Source organism: Notamacropus eugenii, chromosome 4, assembly GCF_028372415.1.
Source record: "Notamacropus eugenii isolate mMacEug1 chromosome 4, mMacEug1.pri_v2, whole genome shotgun sequence".
NCBI classification, from domain to species: Eukaryota; Metazoa; Chordata; class Mammalia; order Diprotodontia; family Macropodidae; genus Notamacropus; species Notamacropus eugenii.
In genome coordinates this window covers 51,626,956-51,647,381 of record NC_092875.1, presented here as the reverse complement: position 1 = coordinate 51,647,381, position 20,426 = coordinate 51,626,956, and the positions used below count along the sequence as shown (strand labels likewise).

General features: G+C 41.5%; 1 protein-coding gene across 6 annotated transcripts in view; it reads right to left on the bottom strand.

Annotated features, from left to right (window-relative positions):
* The window catches only part of EVI5L (ecotropic viral integration site 5 like), a 67,773-nt gene that overhangs the window by 46,088 nt on the left and 1,259 nt on the right, over positions 1-20,426 (bottom strand). For 5 of the 6 annotated variants that reach the window (XM_072600904.1, XM_072600900.1, XM_072600901.1 and 2 more), the window contains exons 2-4: positions 13,677-13,809; positions 11,667-11,920; positions 10,872-11,061 (exon numbers count right to left, since the gene is read on the bottom strand). In XM_072600904.1, the coding sequence (XP_072457005.1) occupies positions 10,872-11,061; positions 11,667-11,836 (360 nt within the window). In that variant the 5' untranslated portion in view covers positions 11,837-11,920; positions 13,677-13,809. Of the gene's footprint in view, positions 1-10,871; positions 11,062-11,666; positions 11,921-13,676; positions 13,810-20,426 lie in introns of those variants that run through there. The other variant, XM_072600902.1, reaches the window with a different exon arrangement.

Below are 20,426 nucleotides of genomic sequence, written 5' to 3'. Positions count from 1 at the left end.
TCTGCTCTGGTCCTGTCCCACTGGGCTGTGCTCCGCAAAAGACCTTTCCTGTCAGCCTTCCAGGTTGTCTTAGGCTGGAAATCTCTTTCACTCTGTCATTTTGTGGCTTCTGCTGCTCTAGAATTAGTTTAGAGTCATTTTTTACAGGTATTTTATGGGCTATGGGGGGGAGCTTCTACAGGTCTGTCCTACTCCGCCATCTTGATTCTGTCCCCAGTTAAAAAGAATATTAAGGGTTGCTTTTCCAGTACTTTGTGAAGCTACTCCTGAGGGGGTTTGGGGCTCATTCTGTAGCTCTTAAGAGTATCCTAAAGTCCTCTTTCCCTTATCTTGAAATACCATAAAATTCTTTCTTATCCTTAATGGGGATTGATGGTAGTCCCCTTCCTTGTCTCTATGAGGGACAGGCTTTCACACATACTTTCCTTATCCTCCCCACTTGTCCCATTCTTCTACTGGGCTGGAACCTCATGTTAAAACTTGGATTCTACTTTTCCTTGATCTAGAACCCCCTAACCTTATTAGTCACAACAGGCAATCCCCCCACATCCCTCAGGAGGTCTAAACCAGGGTTACCCCAGTAGGCTGGGACAACAGAGTCCCTGGAAGGGCTGTATACACCATCCCTGTTCAGATTCATCTACGGGACCCAACTTCATACCCTCACTGGTAACAATACCCTATTAGATATGAAGTCTGATTGGGGTTAAGCCTCTCATTGCTAAGTTTTTACAATATGGCTTACTGTTCCCTGTAAGTCACCCTGTAACACTCTGATATTCCCCATTTTTAAGCCAAATGGAGAGTTTCACATGGTTCAGGACTTGTGGCTGTGAATGAAACTGTTATCCCCATTCATCTTACTGTCCGGAACACTTACACTCTTTCAGCTCAGGTCCCAGGAGACCTCTTGGATTTTGGCACCATAAATGTTGAGATCAGATTTGGGAGTGCAGTTCAAGTGTGAAAGAATTCACTTAGACATTCTCTGTAGCCAATGGGAGATTTATTATGTGAAAGCTACATGGGGCTTCTTAGTGAGAAGCTAATAAAAACTAATGATTTTTGGGAGGACCAGGCTTATACAGATAGAAAACTATACAGCCTGTAGATATTCGGGATGATCATGTAGCTTTAGGGTTTTATGGATAAGGAGGAATTTTTATGACACAAGATGAGAAAGATGCCTATCAGGGTAAGAAGGACATGGGGATATAGGATAAGGGAGATGAAAGCAATTCTTTTGGTATAAGTTAAGGAAAAATTTTATGATATTTCAAGATAAGGGGGAAAGGACTTTAGGACACTCTTAAGAGCTACAGAATGAGCCCCAAACCCCCCTCAGGAGGGGCTTTACAAAGTTCTGGAAAAGGAATTCTTAATATTTTTTTTAACCCTTAGGGTACCATTTATATCCATATCAGAAGGAAGGATCATTTCATATTTTGTCTTTATATTGCTGGTACCTAGCACAGTCCCTGGAATACAATAGATGCTTAATGAATGTCTGTTGGTTAATTTATCACTCTAATAACACTCTTAAAAGCAAGTGAGGTTGGTCTATCATGACTTGCTCTTGGTGAACCTATTTTGGTTCTTAGTAGCTAATATTTCTCTTCCTAAATGCTCATAAGACTAACACTAAGTAACATTACAGAATTTGTCTGGGATTGATATTATGCTGACCTGTTTATAGTTTATGGATTCCTCTTTTTCCCTTTAAAAAACAGGGGCAACATTTTCCCCATCTCTAGCCTTCCAGTCTCTCTTCTATTTTCCCTAAGTCCAATTCCTCAGAATCACAATAAATAATCCTTTAAGTTCTTTTTCTTTTTAAATACTCAGAATAATTTCTTTAGATCTAGAGGCATAGCCTTGTTTACAGAATCATAGACTCTCAGAAATGGAAGGGACTTCAGTGGTTATCTAGTCCAACAGGAATCTGAACACATTTCCCCTCTGAAACATCTCCAAGTGGTTATTCTGTCTCTGTTTGAAAATCCCCAGAGAGAAAAAACTGTTCCTTTTGGATTTATCAGCTACTTTCCTCGTGCACAGGTAATACATGAATTAAAAACGATTAGTGAGAAACAAAACCTCCAGAGAGGAGGAATGCAAAATGTCCTAGGGTAGTGTGTTCCACTTTTGAAAAATTCTAATTTCAAGAAATTTTTCCTCATGTTGAGCCTAAATCTGCCCTTGGGCAGTTCCTTCCCAATGCTCCAAGGAGAACAAGTTTGATTTCTTTTCCACATGACAGCTCCTCAAATGCTTGAGGACCACAATCATGTCCCCTTCCCCTGCCCCTACACCTGCCACCTTCTGTTCCTGTGCCTGATTTCCAGTGCCCTCCCCCATCATCCTCCTGCTCCTGTGATTTCTAGCATTAGAATCTCTAGGTACTATCTCACTAGCTCCTTATCCATCTTTTTCTCCAATTCCCTTGTGACCATGTTAATCTTACTTTTCTCAATCAAATGACCATTCCCTATAATAAAGGGGGTAAAACCATGCAGAATTTTTAAAAAGTGCTAAGTAGTCCTACTTTTTCCTTGTCAACTAATAACATTACACCATCCTTCCTAAGCAGTGGGCCTACTCTTTTTCTGAAGAAAGCTTTTTTTTCTTTTAAAAAGTCGTTGTTGCATCTCATTTCAGTTTCCCTGACACAATTCTGCCATGCCTCAGTGTTCTTTTGTTCCACGGCCTTTAGTCCATCTTCTTCAGCAGCATATACTCCAGTCCTTTTACCCTCCCCCTTAACTCCTGTTTCTGTACCTTTTCTCCTCCAGGTTAACCATTCCCTATCAAGTTGTTACATGGTCATTTCTCTTTGAATCTGAGAGAGGCATCTAGGCAGCTGTATTAGACTCTTTCTGCCCTCAGTCTCTTTAAATGCCCCCTCTTCTTTCTTATTGGAAATATTCATCATCATAATGTCAGAATTTCATTCTAAGAGCCTTCTAGCCACTCTAAAACTTCCTCCCCTTTTAAGAGTCTCTGGTCAATTTTCCCTCTGACGTTTTTGAAATCTGTTCTCCTAACTCTGTGAGCATCTGTCCATGTTTGGCATTCCCCTAGTTGCTCTGAACCTAAGATGACACGGCCCCTGTCTCCCATGTTCTAGCACTTCTATTTTACAAGCAGATTCTTCCTCGTGTTCAATATCAAGTTCAGAGCAGTAGTTTCCCTTACCTACTGAGATGAGAAACTATTGACAAAACAAATTTTCCAAATGCTCTACTTTTAGCGTAATGAATCTTCTACAGAGTCATAGACTTGGAAAAGACCTCAGAGGCCATCTAGTCGAACTTTAACTGAATAAGAATCTTCTAACAACTTGCCAGACAAGTATTCAGCCTTTGCTTCAAACCTTCTAGTAAGGGGCAAAGTCATTACTACCTTACTTGTTAGGAAGTTATTCCTTGCATCAAATCTAACTCTGTCTCTCTGCAACTTCTCCCCACTGCTTTTAGGTTCTTCCTTTTGGGGGCTGAGCAGCACAAGCCAATTCACCTGCAGGCCTTTGAATACTTCAAGACTATTACCATGTCACTATTCTATCTGCTTTCCTCTGGATACTCTCCACTTCATATGTGGTACTCAGAAGTGAACACAATGCTACTGTAATCCAGCCAAAGCCAAGTACAGTGAAACAATGGTTTCCCACACGTAGGTTTTCTTAATAAAGCCTTATTTAACATTAGATTTTTCTTGATTGTCATATCATTCTTGACTCACACTGAGTTTGTAATTCACTAAAGATCCCACACCTTTTTCAGATGATCTCCTTTCTCATCTTGTATGTATGAAGTTAATTATTATTTGTATGAATTGATGCAGAGTGAAGTAAACAGATCGAGAGATCAATGTATACCATGATACAACATTGTAAATTAAAACAACTTTAAAAGGCAGCCAGACACTGATTAATTGCAATGATTGATACTGATCCCAGAGAAAAGATAATGAAACATTTCCCTCCTCTCTAGAATGGGTAACATTATATATGTCACATACAATATAAGACATGGCAACTGATTTTGCTTAACTGTTCTCCTTTGTTTTGAAGAAGGGTTCAACATGGGATGACCATATCAGTCTGTGTGTAAATAAATATATATGTTTATAGTAGATGTTATATACATAAATGTGTACATGTGTACATGTACATATATACATATGTATATACACAAAGTTGTATATATACAGTGTGCATGTATACATTGTATATTATATATTATATATATGTAAAATACACATTATTTATAATATATAAAAAATTATACTGCTGATGGAGCCTATTTGGGTATAACCTAATTCAGTTCAACTCTCTGGGCCTCAGTTTTCTCAACTGAAAAATGAAGGGATTTGACTAGATGACGCCCACGGACATTCCAGCTTTAAATCTATGATCCTATTATCCTATGACCTATTCTTGATAATATAATGCTTCTTCTTTGTGATCATTATGTCCTTTTTCTAGATGTTCATCTTTAGTAACATATTTTATAGTCTTACCAGGACTCAAAGTCAAGCTCAATGGCCCCTAGTCAAGTTCCCTGGCCATCCTTAAAAAAAAATTGGGACAACTGGCTTCTCTGGGTCATTCCCATTCTCCCCAGTCTTTCAAAGATCACTGACAGTTACTCAACAACCACATCTACCAGTTCTTTGAGTATCTGGATATGTAGTTAATCTGAGTCTAGTGACATGATTTGAACTCAAAGGCAGTTTGTAGTATAGTCTAGAAACAATTTATTAAGTACCTACTATATGCAAAGCAATGTGCTGATTGCTACAGATAGAAAAACAAAACAAAAAAGTCCCTGCCCTCAAGAAGCTTATACTCTGCTGAGCTTTGAAGGAAGCCAAGGATGCTAGGATGTGGAAGGAAGCAAGGAGTATGTTCTAGGCAGGGACAAAAATCTGTGGGTGGAAGATGAAATGACATATTTAAGGAACAGCCAGGAGGCTAGTTTCATTAAAATATCAGGTCAGTATCAGGGAGTAATAAGCAATAAGCTAGGGAAGGTAGGCTGATGCTAGGCCACAAAGGGCTGTAAATACCAAGCAGGGCATTTTTTACTTTATTCCAGAGGCAACAGGGAACCACTGAAAGTTCTTGAGCAGGAAAGTAACATTGTCAGAGAGTGCTCTAAGACTATTTGGACAATTATGTGGATGGATCAGGGAAGGAAAAAACTGGAAGCTAGAACCTATTAGCTAATAGCTATGAAGCTACTGTAATAATCTGAGTGAGAGGCCTGCGTTTGAGTGCTCAGAGGGGACATATGAAAGCTATGTTGTGAACGCAGAATTGGCAAGATTTGGCCAATTAATTGGTTTGGGAGGAGGGAGTGAAGAATAGTGAGAAATGAAGGATGATGGAGCCCTCAACCAAATAGAGAAGTTTGGTGGAAAGACTTCCAGCTGGAGATGTTCACTGGTTAGCTAGTGATGCAGGATGTTCAGAAAAAGACTAGAGTTAGACATACAGATCTAGAATAACTGACGTCACAGCACCTGATGAAAGCACCAAGAAGTGAAAGAGAAAGAAGGCCCAGGACAGAGCCTTGGAGATACCCATGGTTAGACACTGAGACAGAGACGATGATCCAGCAAAGCAGAGTGAAAGGTGATCAGAGGAGCAGAAGGAAAACCAGGAGGTGGAAGAGACAGAAAGTATCTAAGAGGAGAGGGTACTCTTAAATTCTGGTAGATAAAATGTTATAGAGCTCAAGAAGGGTGGTGATTTTTTAAAAAAAGGACATTAGATTTTGCAACGAAGAAATTGTTGTAATCTTTTAAACAGCAGCTTCAGATAAGAGGTAAAGTTGGAAGGTACTTGGCAAGGAATTGAGAAACAAATGGGAGAAGAAGAAGTTGAATCAACAAGTGTAAAGCTTTATCTCTAAAGATTTTAATGTGAGGGGAGGCAGCTTAGAACAGTTTAAAGAGCTAGGTTCAAGTCCCCACTCTGATCCCTGATGGCTGTGTGACCCTCGGCAAGTTGCTTAACCTCTCAGGGCTTTGGATACCTCCTTAAGGCTAGAAGTTGCTGAGAGGGTGTCAATCTGCATTGGTAGATGAAGTTTCCTCACCTGGGTCTTGCCTATACCAATGAAACTGGATCATAGGCCCAATCCCCATCCCTTTGACTATGGAAGGGTCAAAAGATGTGGGGTCAATAATTTGAGAAGATGGAAGAGTCATATAATGGTTTTTCAAGGATGAGGGAGACCTAAGAACGTTTGTCAGCAGCAGGGAAGGAGGCAATTGATAGACTGAATATTATAGAGCAAAGGAAACTGACAATCACTTATTTCTCCTAACTTTTATTATCTTCCAGAAGCTCTCTATCATGTTTCTAAACCTTGTACAGTTCTCAGAGCTGGAGGGGACTCCACTGGACGTTTAGTCAGAACCATACCCACAAAAGAACCCTGTGTCCCTGTGTACAATGTCCCTGCCAAGAGGTCGTTAAACTTTGGCCTGTGGAGCCAATTCCCAAGGCAGCCCATTCCATATTCCCCATGTACAGTGCCTTTCTAAAAGAGGTTTCCTTTTATCTGAATAAGGCATGTTCTTCCACAGTTATGTTCTAGTTATGTATCTTCAGTTCAGATGTTTTTTAGTTGTGTCTGACTCTTCATGATCCTATTTTGGGGATTTTCTTGGAAAAAGTACTAGAGTGGTTTGCCATTTCCTCCTTCAGTTCATTTTCTAGATAAGGAAACTGAGGTAAACTGGGTTAAATGATTTGCCCAGGGTTATATAGCTAGGAAGTGTCTGAGGCTGGATTTGAATGTGGGTTTTCCTGATTCCAGGCCTAGTGCTCTATCCACTGCATCACCTAGCTGCCCCAGTGATGTTATTTACTAGACTGTAACAAGGGGCCATGTTCCATTTATCACCGGATTTCCCCCAGTGCCCAGTACAGTTAGGCACTTAATAAGTTTGTAATGAATAAATGAAAGTCTTTCCCAAGCCACTAAGTCTTGGGGATTCTTATGAAGCCATATTTACATATCTGTGTTTAAATGTCAAGTTCACCTTATTATCCACATCCTATATAATAATACATAGGTATCTGAAGTTGTAAGCATTGTTTTTGGTTCTGTTACCTATGATTATCTCTTGAGAATAAATAGGGTGCATGTCTCCTTATTTCCAGATATTCTCTACAGTGCCCAGTTTTGCAATTGTATCTATGAATTAATTCTTCTCTCTTTGTCTCTAATTACAGTTTAATGCCCTCTTGATCAGGTTGCCCAGCATGTTCTTCCCAGTATTCATAAGATGCCCTTCGTCATTAGATCAGTATCTATCGTTCTGATATTCTGAGTCATGAAGCAGCAAACCTTATTTTTTGATACTATCTTACATAGATAGCTGTTTGCTTTCAGTATCCTCCTTTCTAAAGGCTTCATCATTTAATTAAAAGTTGTGGCTAAAATCCCATTTGTGGCCCCCAAGACTTTCATTTTACTGCTCAGGGCTTCCCCGTCCCTACAAATGTTTTGTGGCAGCATAACTCATCTCCACACAAATCATTATGGGATTAGCTGATGAATTTCCCAAGGTTCTTAGGTCCTGAATACACATTCCAAAATGACCAGATAGCTCTTAAATGGCTATGTCAAGGGTGCAGAGTCCCTCTCTATACCACCGAGCAGGATTATACATATCTTCCTTCTGTAAATTCTTTCCTCCCACATCCTGGCACCCATGCGTCATCTTTATTATTCCAAAGAGCATGTGACAATGAGCTCCAGATCCATGAGCTACCAGAAGAACCTTCCATGTGGCTCCAACAACTCCAATTTTCCCCTTTCTCCTCAGAGGCACATTCTTCCATTTATCAACCTTGTCGCTTATAGCTCTGATCTTGACTAGAATCCTAGAATGACAGAGCTAGATGAGACAGGACTCCTCTAGACCGACTGTCTTTTTTCAGATGAGGAAATGGGTCCAGAGAGAACTAGCCTAATAATAATAACTAGCATTTGTAAAGCTTTTTAAGGTTTGCCAAGTGCTTTAGAAACATTATCTCATTTTTATCCTCATAACAACCCTGGAAAACAGGTACTCTCATTTTTCAGAGGAGGAATTGAGTAGACAGAGGTTAAGTGACTTGCCCAAGGACACACAAGCTAGTATGTGTCTGAGGCCAGATTTTAACTTAGTACTTCCTGACTCCAGACCTAGTGCTCTACTCACTGTGCCACCTGGCTGACTTAATTTATTATCTTCTTATCTTTCCCCCCAACTCAACCCCTTTTCTGAACTTCCCTATTTCTATCTAGCATACCAAGCTAAACTGACAAGTCAACCATCCTTTGAGTCACCCAGGTTTGCACCCTTAGCATTGTTTTCATACAGTGTAGAAGTGCAGATGCCTGGCTAGTCACCTATGTACTCCCTTTGGGAATTACCTCACCTTGTTATTACCAGGTCAGATAAAAGACAAACTGCTTTCATTTACCTTTAACTTGCCTTCACAGCCTTGCTCTAGTTCAACCTTTTTGGACTTATACACATTATTCGTCTAACATGGGCGAGCTTTTGGCTTACTCCCTCTTCTCATGACACAAGATTCCACTTCCCTCCTCTAGGCCTTTACACAAGCTCCCCCATAGCAGAAATGCTCTACCTCTCAACTGTACCTCATTAAACCCTTAACTTCCTCTAAGGCTCAGCTCACATGTCACCTTCTACTCAAAGCCCTTCTTGACCTCCCCAATTCTTCATCTCTCTCCCCCTAATTGATTTTGCTTTGTATGTACTTATCTGTGTACATGTTATATTCCCCAAGCAGAATATGAGCTCCCTGAAAACACTTATTTTTGACTTCATATCTCTAGTGTCTAGAGACCATCATGTCCAACCCCCTCATTTTACAGAGGAGCAAACTGAGGCAGAGATAAGTGAAAGGACTTGCTCTGGTTCACACAGCTAGTTAAGTATACGACACAGGACTCAAACCTTGGTTTTCTGACTCCAGTTCTAGTGGATGACCCACTACACCCCCAATGACTTCCATTAGGGAGTCTTAAGGGGTCCATGAACATCCTTCTTCCATATTTTAATAACTGTATTTTGATATAATTATTCTGAGAATAATGCATTAGACTGGTGCAAATGGTAACAAGCATAAGACCCAACTAGAATATTCCAAACCACTTGATTCTTTCTGCCTATTTTCTTTGATGCTGGGCTCCTGCTACCTGACCAAAGTCTGCCACTGAAGCAAAACTGTCTTCATCACTCTCCTCCCAACACACTAGATACAAGTCTGACTCTGAGTCTTTGTTCATAGTGTCTGACTTGCACCAAGAATGTCTTTCCTCACTTCTCTTTTGATCTAAGCATTACACAATCTTCCAGTTCCAAATGTAGCCTTTTGTCTTCTAACCCCTCCCAGCCAAGAGTGATCTCTCCCTCTGAATTCCATGACTGTGCAGCCTGTTTACTTGGCACTTACTAAAAGCTACTTTCTTTCTTTTCCTTGTCCTGTGATCTCATCAATGTTGGGAACTCTTAGTGAAGAAACCCCTATCCATGCAGACTGACACCTAATTATAGTCTTAAGACAATTGTCTGGGGGCAATGAGAAGTTAAATGACTTGCCCAGGGTCACACGGCTAATATGAATCAAAGGCAGGACTTGAACCCAGATCGATCCTGACTCTGAGGTCAGCTATTGGTCTACTATACCACACTGCCTCTCATAACCTCATTAGGAGGTTATATTTGATTCAAAAATAATAGGAAGTCATTGCAATGTATTGAGTCATCGATGTGAGGAATGACCTGTGCTTTAGGAAAATCTCTTTGACAACTATGCAGAGGATGGATTGGAGTCTAATTAGAAGGGCTAATGAGGCTATGAGGGGAAGTATGGGGTAGGGGTCATGGAGCTCTGAGGGAGAGATTGCTGTTGGCTGGGGCGGTTATGAAAGGCTTTATAGACTCCTGCCTCAAGTCTCCCTACTCCAATCCATCCTCAGCACAGCTGCCAAAGAAATTTCTCTAAAGCACAGGTCATTCATTCCTCATGTCACTACTCAGTATACCACAATGGCTTCCTATTACTTTTGAATCAAATATAACCTCCTTTGTTTAGCATTTAAAACTCTTTATAACTTTGCCCATCGCTGTCTTTCTAGTCTTCTAACACATTACTACCCTCCACAAACTCTATAGTCTAGTCATAAATAGCCTGTTTGCTGTTCTTCAATAAACATTCGCTCCCTGGCCTCAGTTCCTTTGCACTGGCTGTCCCCCATGCTGGAACGATTCCCCTCACAACCTCTGACTCTTAGACCATCTCTGGCTTCCTTTAAGACACAGCTCTTACAGGAAGTCCTTCTAAATCCTCTCAGATGCTAGTTCCTTCTCTTCTAAAGCTATTTTCTATCTACTCTGACTTTATCTGTATGCACTGATTTATATAGATGTGGTCAGCCCCATTAGAATTTAAGTTCTTTGAAGGTTGGGACTCTTTTTGCCCCCTTTTTGTGTCCCTAGTGCTTAGCTCAGTGCCTGACACAAAACAAGTGTTTAATGGATACTTGTCTATTAATTGCTATTTTAATTATTACTTTATGTTTGTTATATATCCTACTTCCTCAAGAATGAAAACTCCATAAGAATCATATCTTGTTTATTTCTTAGAGGGTTAGTAGAGTTTTCTGCAAATAGTGGGTGGGAGTGTTTACTGGTGCCAACAAGGATCATGAGGGAAGCACCAGTCGTAACCAGTGCAATAAATGGACACACTCCCCCTCCCCCCTCCCGTCTGGTGGATTCTATTCTGCCACCGCAGAGGTGGCAGAAATGCTCACGCTGCTCCCCATGAGCCCTACCTTGAGCAGTTTTTCTTTTTTGCGCCGCCATTCCTCCCATTCATTCACAATTCGACCCCAGAGAATCCAAGTGTCCTCCTCTAGGTGGCTGAGGTTGGAAGAGGCTGAGGAGCTAGAGACCAAGGAGGAGCCGCTATTTCGCCGGGAACCATTCATGGAACGCATCGACTTTGAGTCAGCCTCTAGAAGCCTGGGTAGGAAGGAAGACAAACAGCACAGAAACAATTGTCACTAAAAAGCTGGCTGACTCCTCCCTCTTTCCTGGGCATTGGGTGCCATGTTCCTGGTGGTGTGTCTTGGGCCTCAATGAGTCTTTTGGTCCCAACCTGTCAGCCTTTGCCTAGGTGGGCCCATATATGCAGTTCAATGCCAACGGAGTTTTAGGGGCCTGATCAGCAGAAGGAGAGTAATAAATGGGAAGAGCTGCAGGGGCTATTGCAAGAGCAGGATCCCAAGGCCCCTAACATCAGGCCAGTTCAATCCAAACCAGTAATGTCCTAGTTCTGTCCAATCTCCCAGTTCTAATGCTCATTTTGTACTTCCCCACAATCTCCCCTCATCCCAGGACTTTCTGTCTCCCCCTGTCAATTCCTTGGATCCTCCGCTTTCATCAGGTTTCTATCCTGAATAATTAGTTTTCAAAGGTCAAAAAGTGGATCCATGCAGGATTTTATGTAATTCCTGACATAGCATCATGTACAATTTGACCCTTTAAGAAATACTTTAAGGTTGATAAAAATGACAGCTCTTTTTCTAGGCCTTACTTAGGAAGCAAATGTCCCTTTCTCCACTCACCGATTCTGTTCCTCTAGTTTGGCCAACAACTCCAGTTCATCTGGGCTGAGATTCTCAGAATCTGAGGTGGGGGAACAGGCAGGGCCTGAAAGGGCCTCATGGGAAGAGGAGTCAGGGCTGAGGGCGGGGCTCGCCATGCCAGAAAGGCTCAGGGTCTCAGGGATGTTCATCAGAAATGGTTATGGATTGGGGAAATTGAAGGGGAACAGAAGACGTTCAACAGGAGGCCCAAACGAGGGAGGTTACAACTCCATCTGTAGCATAAGAGAAACACAGGTTTACTTCTATAAAATACTGACTACATAGCTCGCACTTAATAAATATTTGAGTGATTTCTACCCACATTCTCCCTGCCTCCTTCAATTCAGTCTGCATCAATAAGAGTTTACCAGTTACCTCTTTTCGGCCTCACACAATTAACAACATTATTTTTCTTTACTTAGTGACCAATTCTCCCTCATCCACCCCTGCCCCCTTGCCTTCTAACCAAACCTACAAAGTTAGCCAGCCTCCTTCCCATTTTCAGAACCTGAGTCCTCTACATGGTATCACTGAAGGGGGAAAGATCAGAGTGGATCCTTAGGGAATAAGAAAGGTAATTTCCTATGACACACAGGGTCATGGGTAAATTCTAAGTGAACAGTAGGCAACAAGACTTGAGTTCTGAATATTCAAATTGAATCAAGTACCAAATACAATTCAATAGCATCCAAGAAACAGATACTCCCCAAGCCTTAACAATAACCCCTAGTACTCTATACCAACAGTGTTCTATAGTACTTAAGGTTCCTGCCAGAACCCCACAATACACCACAGTGCTACAGAATGCTGAAGGAATTTGGGCACAGTGCCTAGAGAATATGGACCCTTAATGCTATGGATGTTACTGTTTCTGCATTCCTTCCTGATCACCCCTGTCCTCCTCACAATCCTCTCCCACCATCCTGCCCTCCAAGCTGAGGATCTGATAGCTCTCATCTCATTTACTAGAGTATGCTGTTGGCACTGACAAAGGTAATTACCACTCACCATTAATTATGTGGCTGTTTGTTAATGGGCCAAAAAGTCAGTTTTTCCTTAGCAGAGAGCCCAGGATTGATCAAAGCACTGGCAATTTGTCCTTTTGGTTATATGGGCCAAAGTCAGATGGCTCCTGATCTCATTTCCCCTCACTCATCCCCCATCCCCCCATATCCAGTGGAACTCTTGGGATTCTGCTTTGGCACTCCTGATGAGTACCAAGGCTCTCTCACCTACTTAGTACCTCAGGCTCTCCATCTACCTACTTTTAAAGACGCTGACTTTCCACCTCCTGCTAGGAGGCATATGTAGATTGGTCAAAATATACTTTCTACCAGATATAACACACATGTAGTATGAGATCCAAGAGTCAAGATATGGGTGGCCTTAGCATACCTGGTACTGCTCAGCTAAACAAGTCCTGTCTCTTTTCAGGAGGTGGGCTTAGGGATCCCACAGGTCAGATACAGCTCTGGGAAAGGAACTGACATTACTGCTCTTGCTTAGCCTCATTCACATGACTGAGCATGTGGAACACTTGTCCAATATGCCAGAAAAGGAATCGCTAAGGACTATGGAGATAGGCATAAGAACCTAGATTCCTGATTCCTTCACATGTTTCTTCCATTATACCACATATTGCTTTTTCCTGCCCCAGTATCATGACGGAAATGCCCTTGACCCTCTCTGTGGGAAGAAAAGGAAGTGGTCACATTGAGATGTCTAAAACATGCTGAAGCTTCACCAATTCCCATTCACCTTCTAGGAAACTCAAGGAATTTCCTTCCATTCTCCCCACAGCCTCCGAATGCCATGAACAACCTGTGAAATAGTTCCCATGTCACCTTTCAAGCAAAGTAAATTATTTCTGGAAATGCCCCTCTCTCATACCCCTCTTGTAGCTGACAGTCCCAAGCAACAGAGCCAATTTTCCCATTCTATCTACATCTTCACCAGTATACTGACCCTTCTGTCCCAGAAACAACCTACCGAGGAGTCCAAGGGAGGTGTTTAGACTCAGTTGAAGATGACTTCAGTCTAACTGGGGGTTAATCATTCTTAAGATTCTGACAACGAAGTCCACTCAAGCGCTTCCTGAGACAGTCAAAGTCTGCAGCTGGGGCTGGAAGGAATTGAATTGTGAACAGAAAATGCTGAGTCTAAAGGATTCACCCAAGAATTTGGGGGGAAGGGAGGGAAAGAGAGGGCAAAATGAGGGCACAAGGGAGATTTCCAAACTAGCTGGAATTATGGGATCATCATAATTACTGCCTAAATTTGTTGGAGAGGAGCAGACAACAGACCACATGCGGCCAGTATAGGTGGAACTAGAACTCTTCTGCTTTTTTTTTTTTTTTTTTTTAGAACAAGGAGAGGCATTGAGACTGAAAAGGTGGAATTAATAGGCAGGGGAAAAGAATTGTTCCAATATCCTGAATATCAGTTTTAGGAAGAAAACCTAGGAGTTCTGATTCCTTACTCCTCTCTCACACTCCACTATAATCAAAAAGGTGATGGGATAGCCTGGACTTGAGTTTCCAAAACAAAACAAGAGTGGGAAATTACTGGAGATCAGCCAGGTGATTCTTACATGAATGAGTAGTTTTTTGCAGGGAGTCAAAATTACTAAGCAACACCAGTCTGAGATTTGCAAACTTAAGGACAAGATGTTCATTAGGCTAGCATGAAATTCACTTCCCCATCACTTCTCACAAAGTCCTTGCTGTTTCTGACCCCTTAGCAATCTTCTATTCTGCTTGGGCACAATGCCTGGGCACTGGAAAAGTCTTCTACTGGCTATGAGACACATCCCTTCTCGACACTCACTGCTATGACTAGCCCCATCCTGATATGATATCACAACACCCTCATCCAGAAATACTTTAGTATAGAGTTCGGGCTGCTGGCTTTTTTGCTATATATTTCATGCAAGATTTCATCTTTCTTCAGAACGGCATATCCTTTTCAGAAATAGTTACTTTTTTTCTAGATCTTTGTATACTAACAAAGCTAGGAGAGTTCTCCCTACCAAGAGGAAGCAAGGAACCCAAATTTTCCCGCCTGTGGAAACATTTTATTTAAACTCATGCTCTCCAGCTTCACCACCCTCTCACCTGAATTCCCTGCTCTTCCCCCCACCCCTAATCCCACACCATGTTCCTGATCTCCCATTTATGCCTATGTAACAGGTGTTTAGGTCCTTAAGAACATGGACTCCTTCCGAGTTCAAAGACCTCAAAGGGAACCACATTTTCTAGATTGTCTAATATAACTATTGAGTCTTTAGAGTATCAACATACACCAGGCATTTCCTGGATGATAAATGATTTCAATCTAGGGAGAATAGCCTGATAATCCCAATAAAATGTGATGCTTTTTCTGGGGCACTACTTTTTCCTAAGAAACAACAAAAAAAGTTTTCTTATCCTCAAGATGGCACAATTTGCAGGTTCTCCTCTGACATAAACACAGTCGTTTCAGAATTCAGTCATTGGTCAACAGGAACACTTATGACAGTGTAACAATAGAAACCTTCCACTGGATTAACATAACCTATTTCTATCATCTCAACTGTGCTGCCGTTACCATCCTCTATCTATTCAACTTCTAACTCTCTCATACCTTTTGGGAAAGATATAAAAACTTCCTTTGGATGTGCAGGGTCAAAGTCCTGGCTCTGTTTCCTGCCTTCTTTCATCCTTAGAAAATGGTAAAGCAGGAAGGGAGCTTACAGGTCATCTAATCTGACCCCCTCATTTTGCAAATGGGAAAATGTGCCCAGAGAGGAGAACAATAGTGATTGAAGTAACTGACATTTATATAGCATGATAAGTTTACAAAACGCTTTACATATATTATTGCATTTGATTCTTGGAACAACAGTGGGGAGCAGCCACTTGAGAGATAATAATCCTCATTTTACAAATAATGAAATTCACTGCAGAGAAATGAAGTGACTTGCTGATAGTCAGACACCTAGGATCAGAGGAGTAAGGTCTCTCCTGACTTCAAATCCAGTACAAGTCCTAATATATCAGAGCATCTTTTGGGAAGGAATTTGTCCAAGGTTACAAAGCAAGGAAGTGGCAGAGCTGGAACTTAAATCCATAAGAGTTGGCACTGCAAATTACTCTTTCCCATCTTATTTAGGCTCTCAATGCCCAGTGGATGTTCCTTGTTTGATGATAGATGCTAGTTCACAGTAAGTTATTATTATTTATTATAACTATTAGTGGTATTAGTAACCACAGAAGCAAGGTCCTGATGCCTAAAGAAAAGGGCTGTCATTACTGGAATATTCCATCTGACCTGGAAAGTAGTTATCAACTCACACCTTGCAGGTTTTTGGCCTTTGTGACCAGTTCAACGTTAGCCAAGTTAATTAAGTCTCTGTTGCCTCAGTTTCTTTCTGAGCATGAGAAAAAGAATGAACTTGCTAAACCATGAAAGAAGCACAGAGATGATGCATTGGTATCCAATAAGAGTTCTTGATTCCTTAAAAATCTAGAACCAAGGAGTAGGAAGAACATACAATATTCTCTTTCATTTTTATGTTTTGGTTAGAACCATATGGAACTATAAGAGAAGCTTTCCTCAAAGCCTATAAAAGTCTTGATGGGAGAACAATGAAGGGGGCAGATGAATTCATCTCTTGAGAGTTCTCAGAGGAAAGGGAGACAGATGACATCAGGCCATCTGACCTTTCTGCTTTTTGACTTGATTTATAGTTCTTAGGACCCAATCTACACACAGAAACAGAACCCCTCCTGCATATCATGAGACTTAAACAGCTGAGGCAATGTGGTTTTCCAGAGCAGCACAAGATTTGGAGTTAGGAGACTTGGGTTCAAACCCTGCTTTTCCCTCAAGTCCTTGGACTTGGGGAATTGTGACTTCTTGGAGTCTCAATTTACTAATTTGTAAAAAATAAATGGAGTCTCTCCCAGCTCTAAATCCTATGATCCTATGACACATACTTGCCTTAGGAAAACCTACAGTGTTCTCATTCACAAAGTAAACATCTTTTTTTCTTCTGTGGACAGCTTTTCATTTTGGTGTCATCCTGAAGATAGTCCAGAACGCTTCTTGTTGTTACTGTTGTGTGTTTTGTCCTCCGTTTTTGAGGAAGACTGTGCCATCAGAGAAATGATGAATGACTTGCACTTGACTTTGTTTGGAGTGAGAGAGGGCTGTGCAGGTCACCAGCCTCACTTCTCCTCCAGAGCCATCTGAATGCAGTGACCACATATTCATCAGGATGACTGGAGATGACCCAGCATACAATGGGAGACCTTGGCCCCTTTTGGCCAATGTCTACTCAAAAACTCACTTAGGGCGAGGTAAGGCCCACAGAGTGAATAAGCCTGTTTAAGAAGTAGTCATGGAGTACCCCAAAAATAACTAAATCAGACTGGAAGGGAAGGAAAACAGTTACAACTGATAATCACTCTTTAGCCAGGAGGGTCCAGGAAACAGCCTGATGAAGATGACCTCCTTTGCTTGAGGCTTCAAACAAAGTTTAGATGACCCTTCCGAAGGTATGTTGCAGAGAGCATTCCTGTTCACACATAGGCTGGACTATATGGCTTCTAAAGTCCCTTCCAGCTCAGACTTCTATGATTTTTGTGACTCTACAACTTGAACAAAAAAAATTTGTTCCTTCTGAACAACACATATTCATACATAATCAAATTCTCCCATTCTGTGAAATCTCAGTGATCCCTTCTATGAGGTCTAATTTGTCTCTTCACACTAGGATCTCTAGTTCTTCCTACTGTCTCATCCAAATAATAAGCTCTTTTAAATATATATATTTATTTTTAATTTTTATTTTCAGTTTCAAATTCCCCTTCCCTCCATCCCTTCTCCCACCCACTGTGAAGGTACGGGATGAGTGAATCTGCAGATTCATTAGAGAGGGGGAAAGGACCTGGGTTAGGAAAACATCGGGGGCTAAGCTGGGCAGAGAAGCACCAGAAAGAAGTTAGTGTAGCAATCACTGTCTTTGTTTGACATTTATTAAGCATGTGCTTGGCTCTGTACTGAGCCTACAAAAGATACAGTTACAGTTATCCCTTCCACATCAAAGGGGGGAGGGGTATGACTGGAAAATCCAAGAAAAAATTTTTGGCCCACATTTGTGAAGTCTGAATTTTTTCTTTTTCTTTTATGGGGTCTTTATAGTACCATACTGTAAAATTTGGGGTATTTGGTCATAGGCTCTGTGTCTTCTGCTGGTCTTCGCATGTCATCGATGGCTTCCACAAAACTCCCCCCAAATTTCTAAATAATTTCTTATGCCAACCCTCAATATACTGAAACCATAATTGGGAAAGTCACAATGTAGAAGGGATAACTGTACTATCATCAGGGAGCTTCCAACTTCTCAACTTAAAAAAAATCTCAGTTCCTCAAATTCTTATTCAAAATAACAAATAGTTTTATAAATAAAGGATGGTATTCAGGATTTGGGGAACAGTCCCTAAACCCCTAGGAGTGAATGCCAGATACTGCACTGGGAGAGTATTCTGAATCATCCAGGAGTGTGGCTTTTCACTCTTTTCATAACCTCTTCCCCCTTTTTTCTCACAGTCTAAGGCACTAAATGAAGACAAATGGTTCAGTGAATAAGGATAAAGGAAGGATACCAACGAGAGAACTTCAAATCCTATTTCCAGGTGCTACTCTTTCTCAATGGCATATTCATATTCTTAACTTCTACAGTCTTTGTGATCGCCCTCAACATCTAATGACTCTGGAGTTCTCCCCCAATTCTGCTTATGAAGGTAAAAACTATTAAGTATTCCATTGATCTTAGCTCCCTACTTTATACAGTGAAAAACAAAAGACCCCAGTAGGCTGTTGTGCTTTCAAGAAAGCAAATGGAGATTCATCCTTTCTTAAGCGCTTAACAGGTCCTTTCCCAGTATCAACTTGTTCTGGATTTCACACAGCACAGACTGACCTAATCCCTCAGTTATCTGTTATTCCTGCCAGTTCCATTTCAGGCAAGATTTCTGATCAGCCACAAAGGGTTAACTAAGGACACCCCCATCTAAAGTACAGCAGCAACACAGATTTCATAGGCTTCTAATTTAGCTAGCTAGCCATATACCATGTAGGATAACTTTAGAGATGGAACTGAAATGGCCACCCTTCCAAGCTCCTACTGATTTCCTCTACCTCGAATATAGATAACCTGGAGGAAAGAGGGGACAACACATTGCCACCTTGATTTTTATAACTCAAACTATGTCATGTCCAGAATGTGTCAGAGGACCCTAGAGATTACATTGGAAGGAACCTTAGGGCCATCAAGTCCAAGTCCTCATTTTATAAGAAATCTAAGGCTTAGAGAAGCTAAAATTATTTGTTCAAGGTTGCAGAGTTAGTTGGTAGCAGAACTGGGATGATCTGAATCCAGGTCCTCTCACTACAAACCTAGCACTCCTTCTACTGCACCATAGAAGGCATAAGGAAAAGGGAAATTTGTTGGATTGAACTGAATTTAGGGCAGGGCTCAGCCCTGGAAATTCTCAATACTTTTTTCTTCCATTTTTTCTAATCAAGAAACTGAGGCACTGAGAAGGAAAGGGTTTGCTCGGAGGTGTACAGAGAGTCAACAGCTTAGTCACTAAAGGAGTTTCCTCTCTTGGTGCTTTATAGCTCTTTCCATGAGAAAGTATGTAAATCTGTTTCCTAGCCTGAAGGATATGGTCAGAGCTCTAATAGTCTGTCATGTTCATTCTCACAATGGCCCACCAGGAACGGGAAGCAGGGGAAACCTTGTTTTGGTCAAACACTCCAAACTGTCTCCTTCATCCTTGTTCATGCCACCTCACCAGTTCTATATGGCTGATGTGATTCTATCTAGTCAGCTTTCGATGCCAGCTGCTAACCCACATGGAATTTCTTCCAAACCACCCCACAGCTATCCACAGGAGTTCATGAGAGCCCACAGGTCAAACCAACTGCTCTGGTACTGTCCTCTTGCCAGAAAGAAGAAACTGGGATAGAGGCAAGATGACAGACAGTTAATGCCACCTGGAAAGACGGAAACAGATAGCTTCATATAGAACAGTAAGCTTTCTTCTGCTAAATCTCAATTCAGCCCAGAGGCAAGAGAAAAACGAAATGACCTATTCACTAATTTTTTATCCAAGCTTTTTAGTACATTTTCTTTCTAAAAAAATGCCTTAACAAAGAAATGCCTGCTCTTGGCAGACTCACATCCAACCCCACTGTGCCCCAAATGCCACAACCTATTGAAGATATTCCATTCTGACAAAACAATCCAATCAGAGGTGTGAGACTAGATTCTTGCTATCAAGGTGCAGTCTCAATTAACAGCGACAGAAAGGTGAGCAGACTAATGCCATCTGAAGGTCGGCCTCATCAGGTGGAGTCAGGATGCCACCCAACCAGTCTGGTCGGCCCTTAAGACTAGCAACTTATGCACCTCCTGCAGCTGAACAGACTGAGTAAGTGGGCTGGTTTAGTGATGTAAACCAGGATGTATGTATTGGAGGGGGAACAGTGCTGATTCACAGAATTTCAGAGTTGGAAGGGACCTTAAGCATGGATTGGACTACATGACCTCTGAACAGAGCTCTCTGCTACACATTCCCAACAAGTCACCATAGAGTCTTCTCTTTGCCTGACTGGTTGACAACCCCCCTCTGCTTGTTTCTCCTTGACTTCTGCCTTTTTCCAAGTTTCTTCTCAATACTCTCTGCTCCT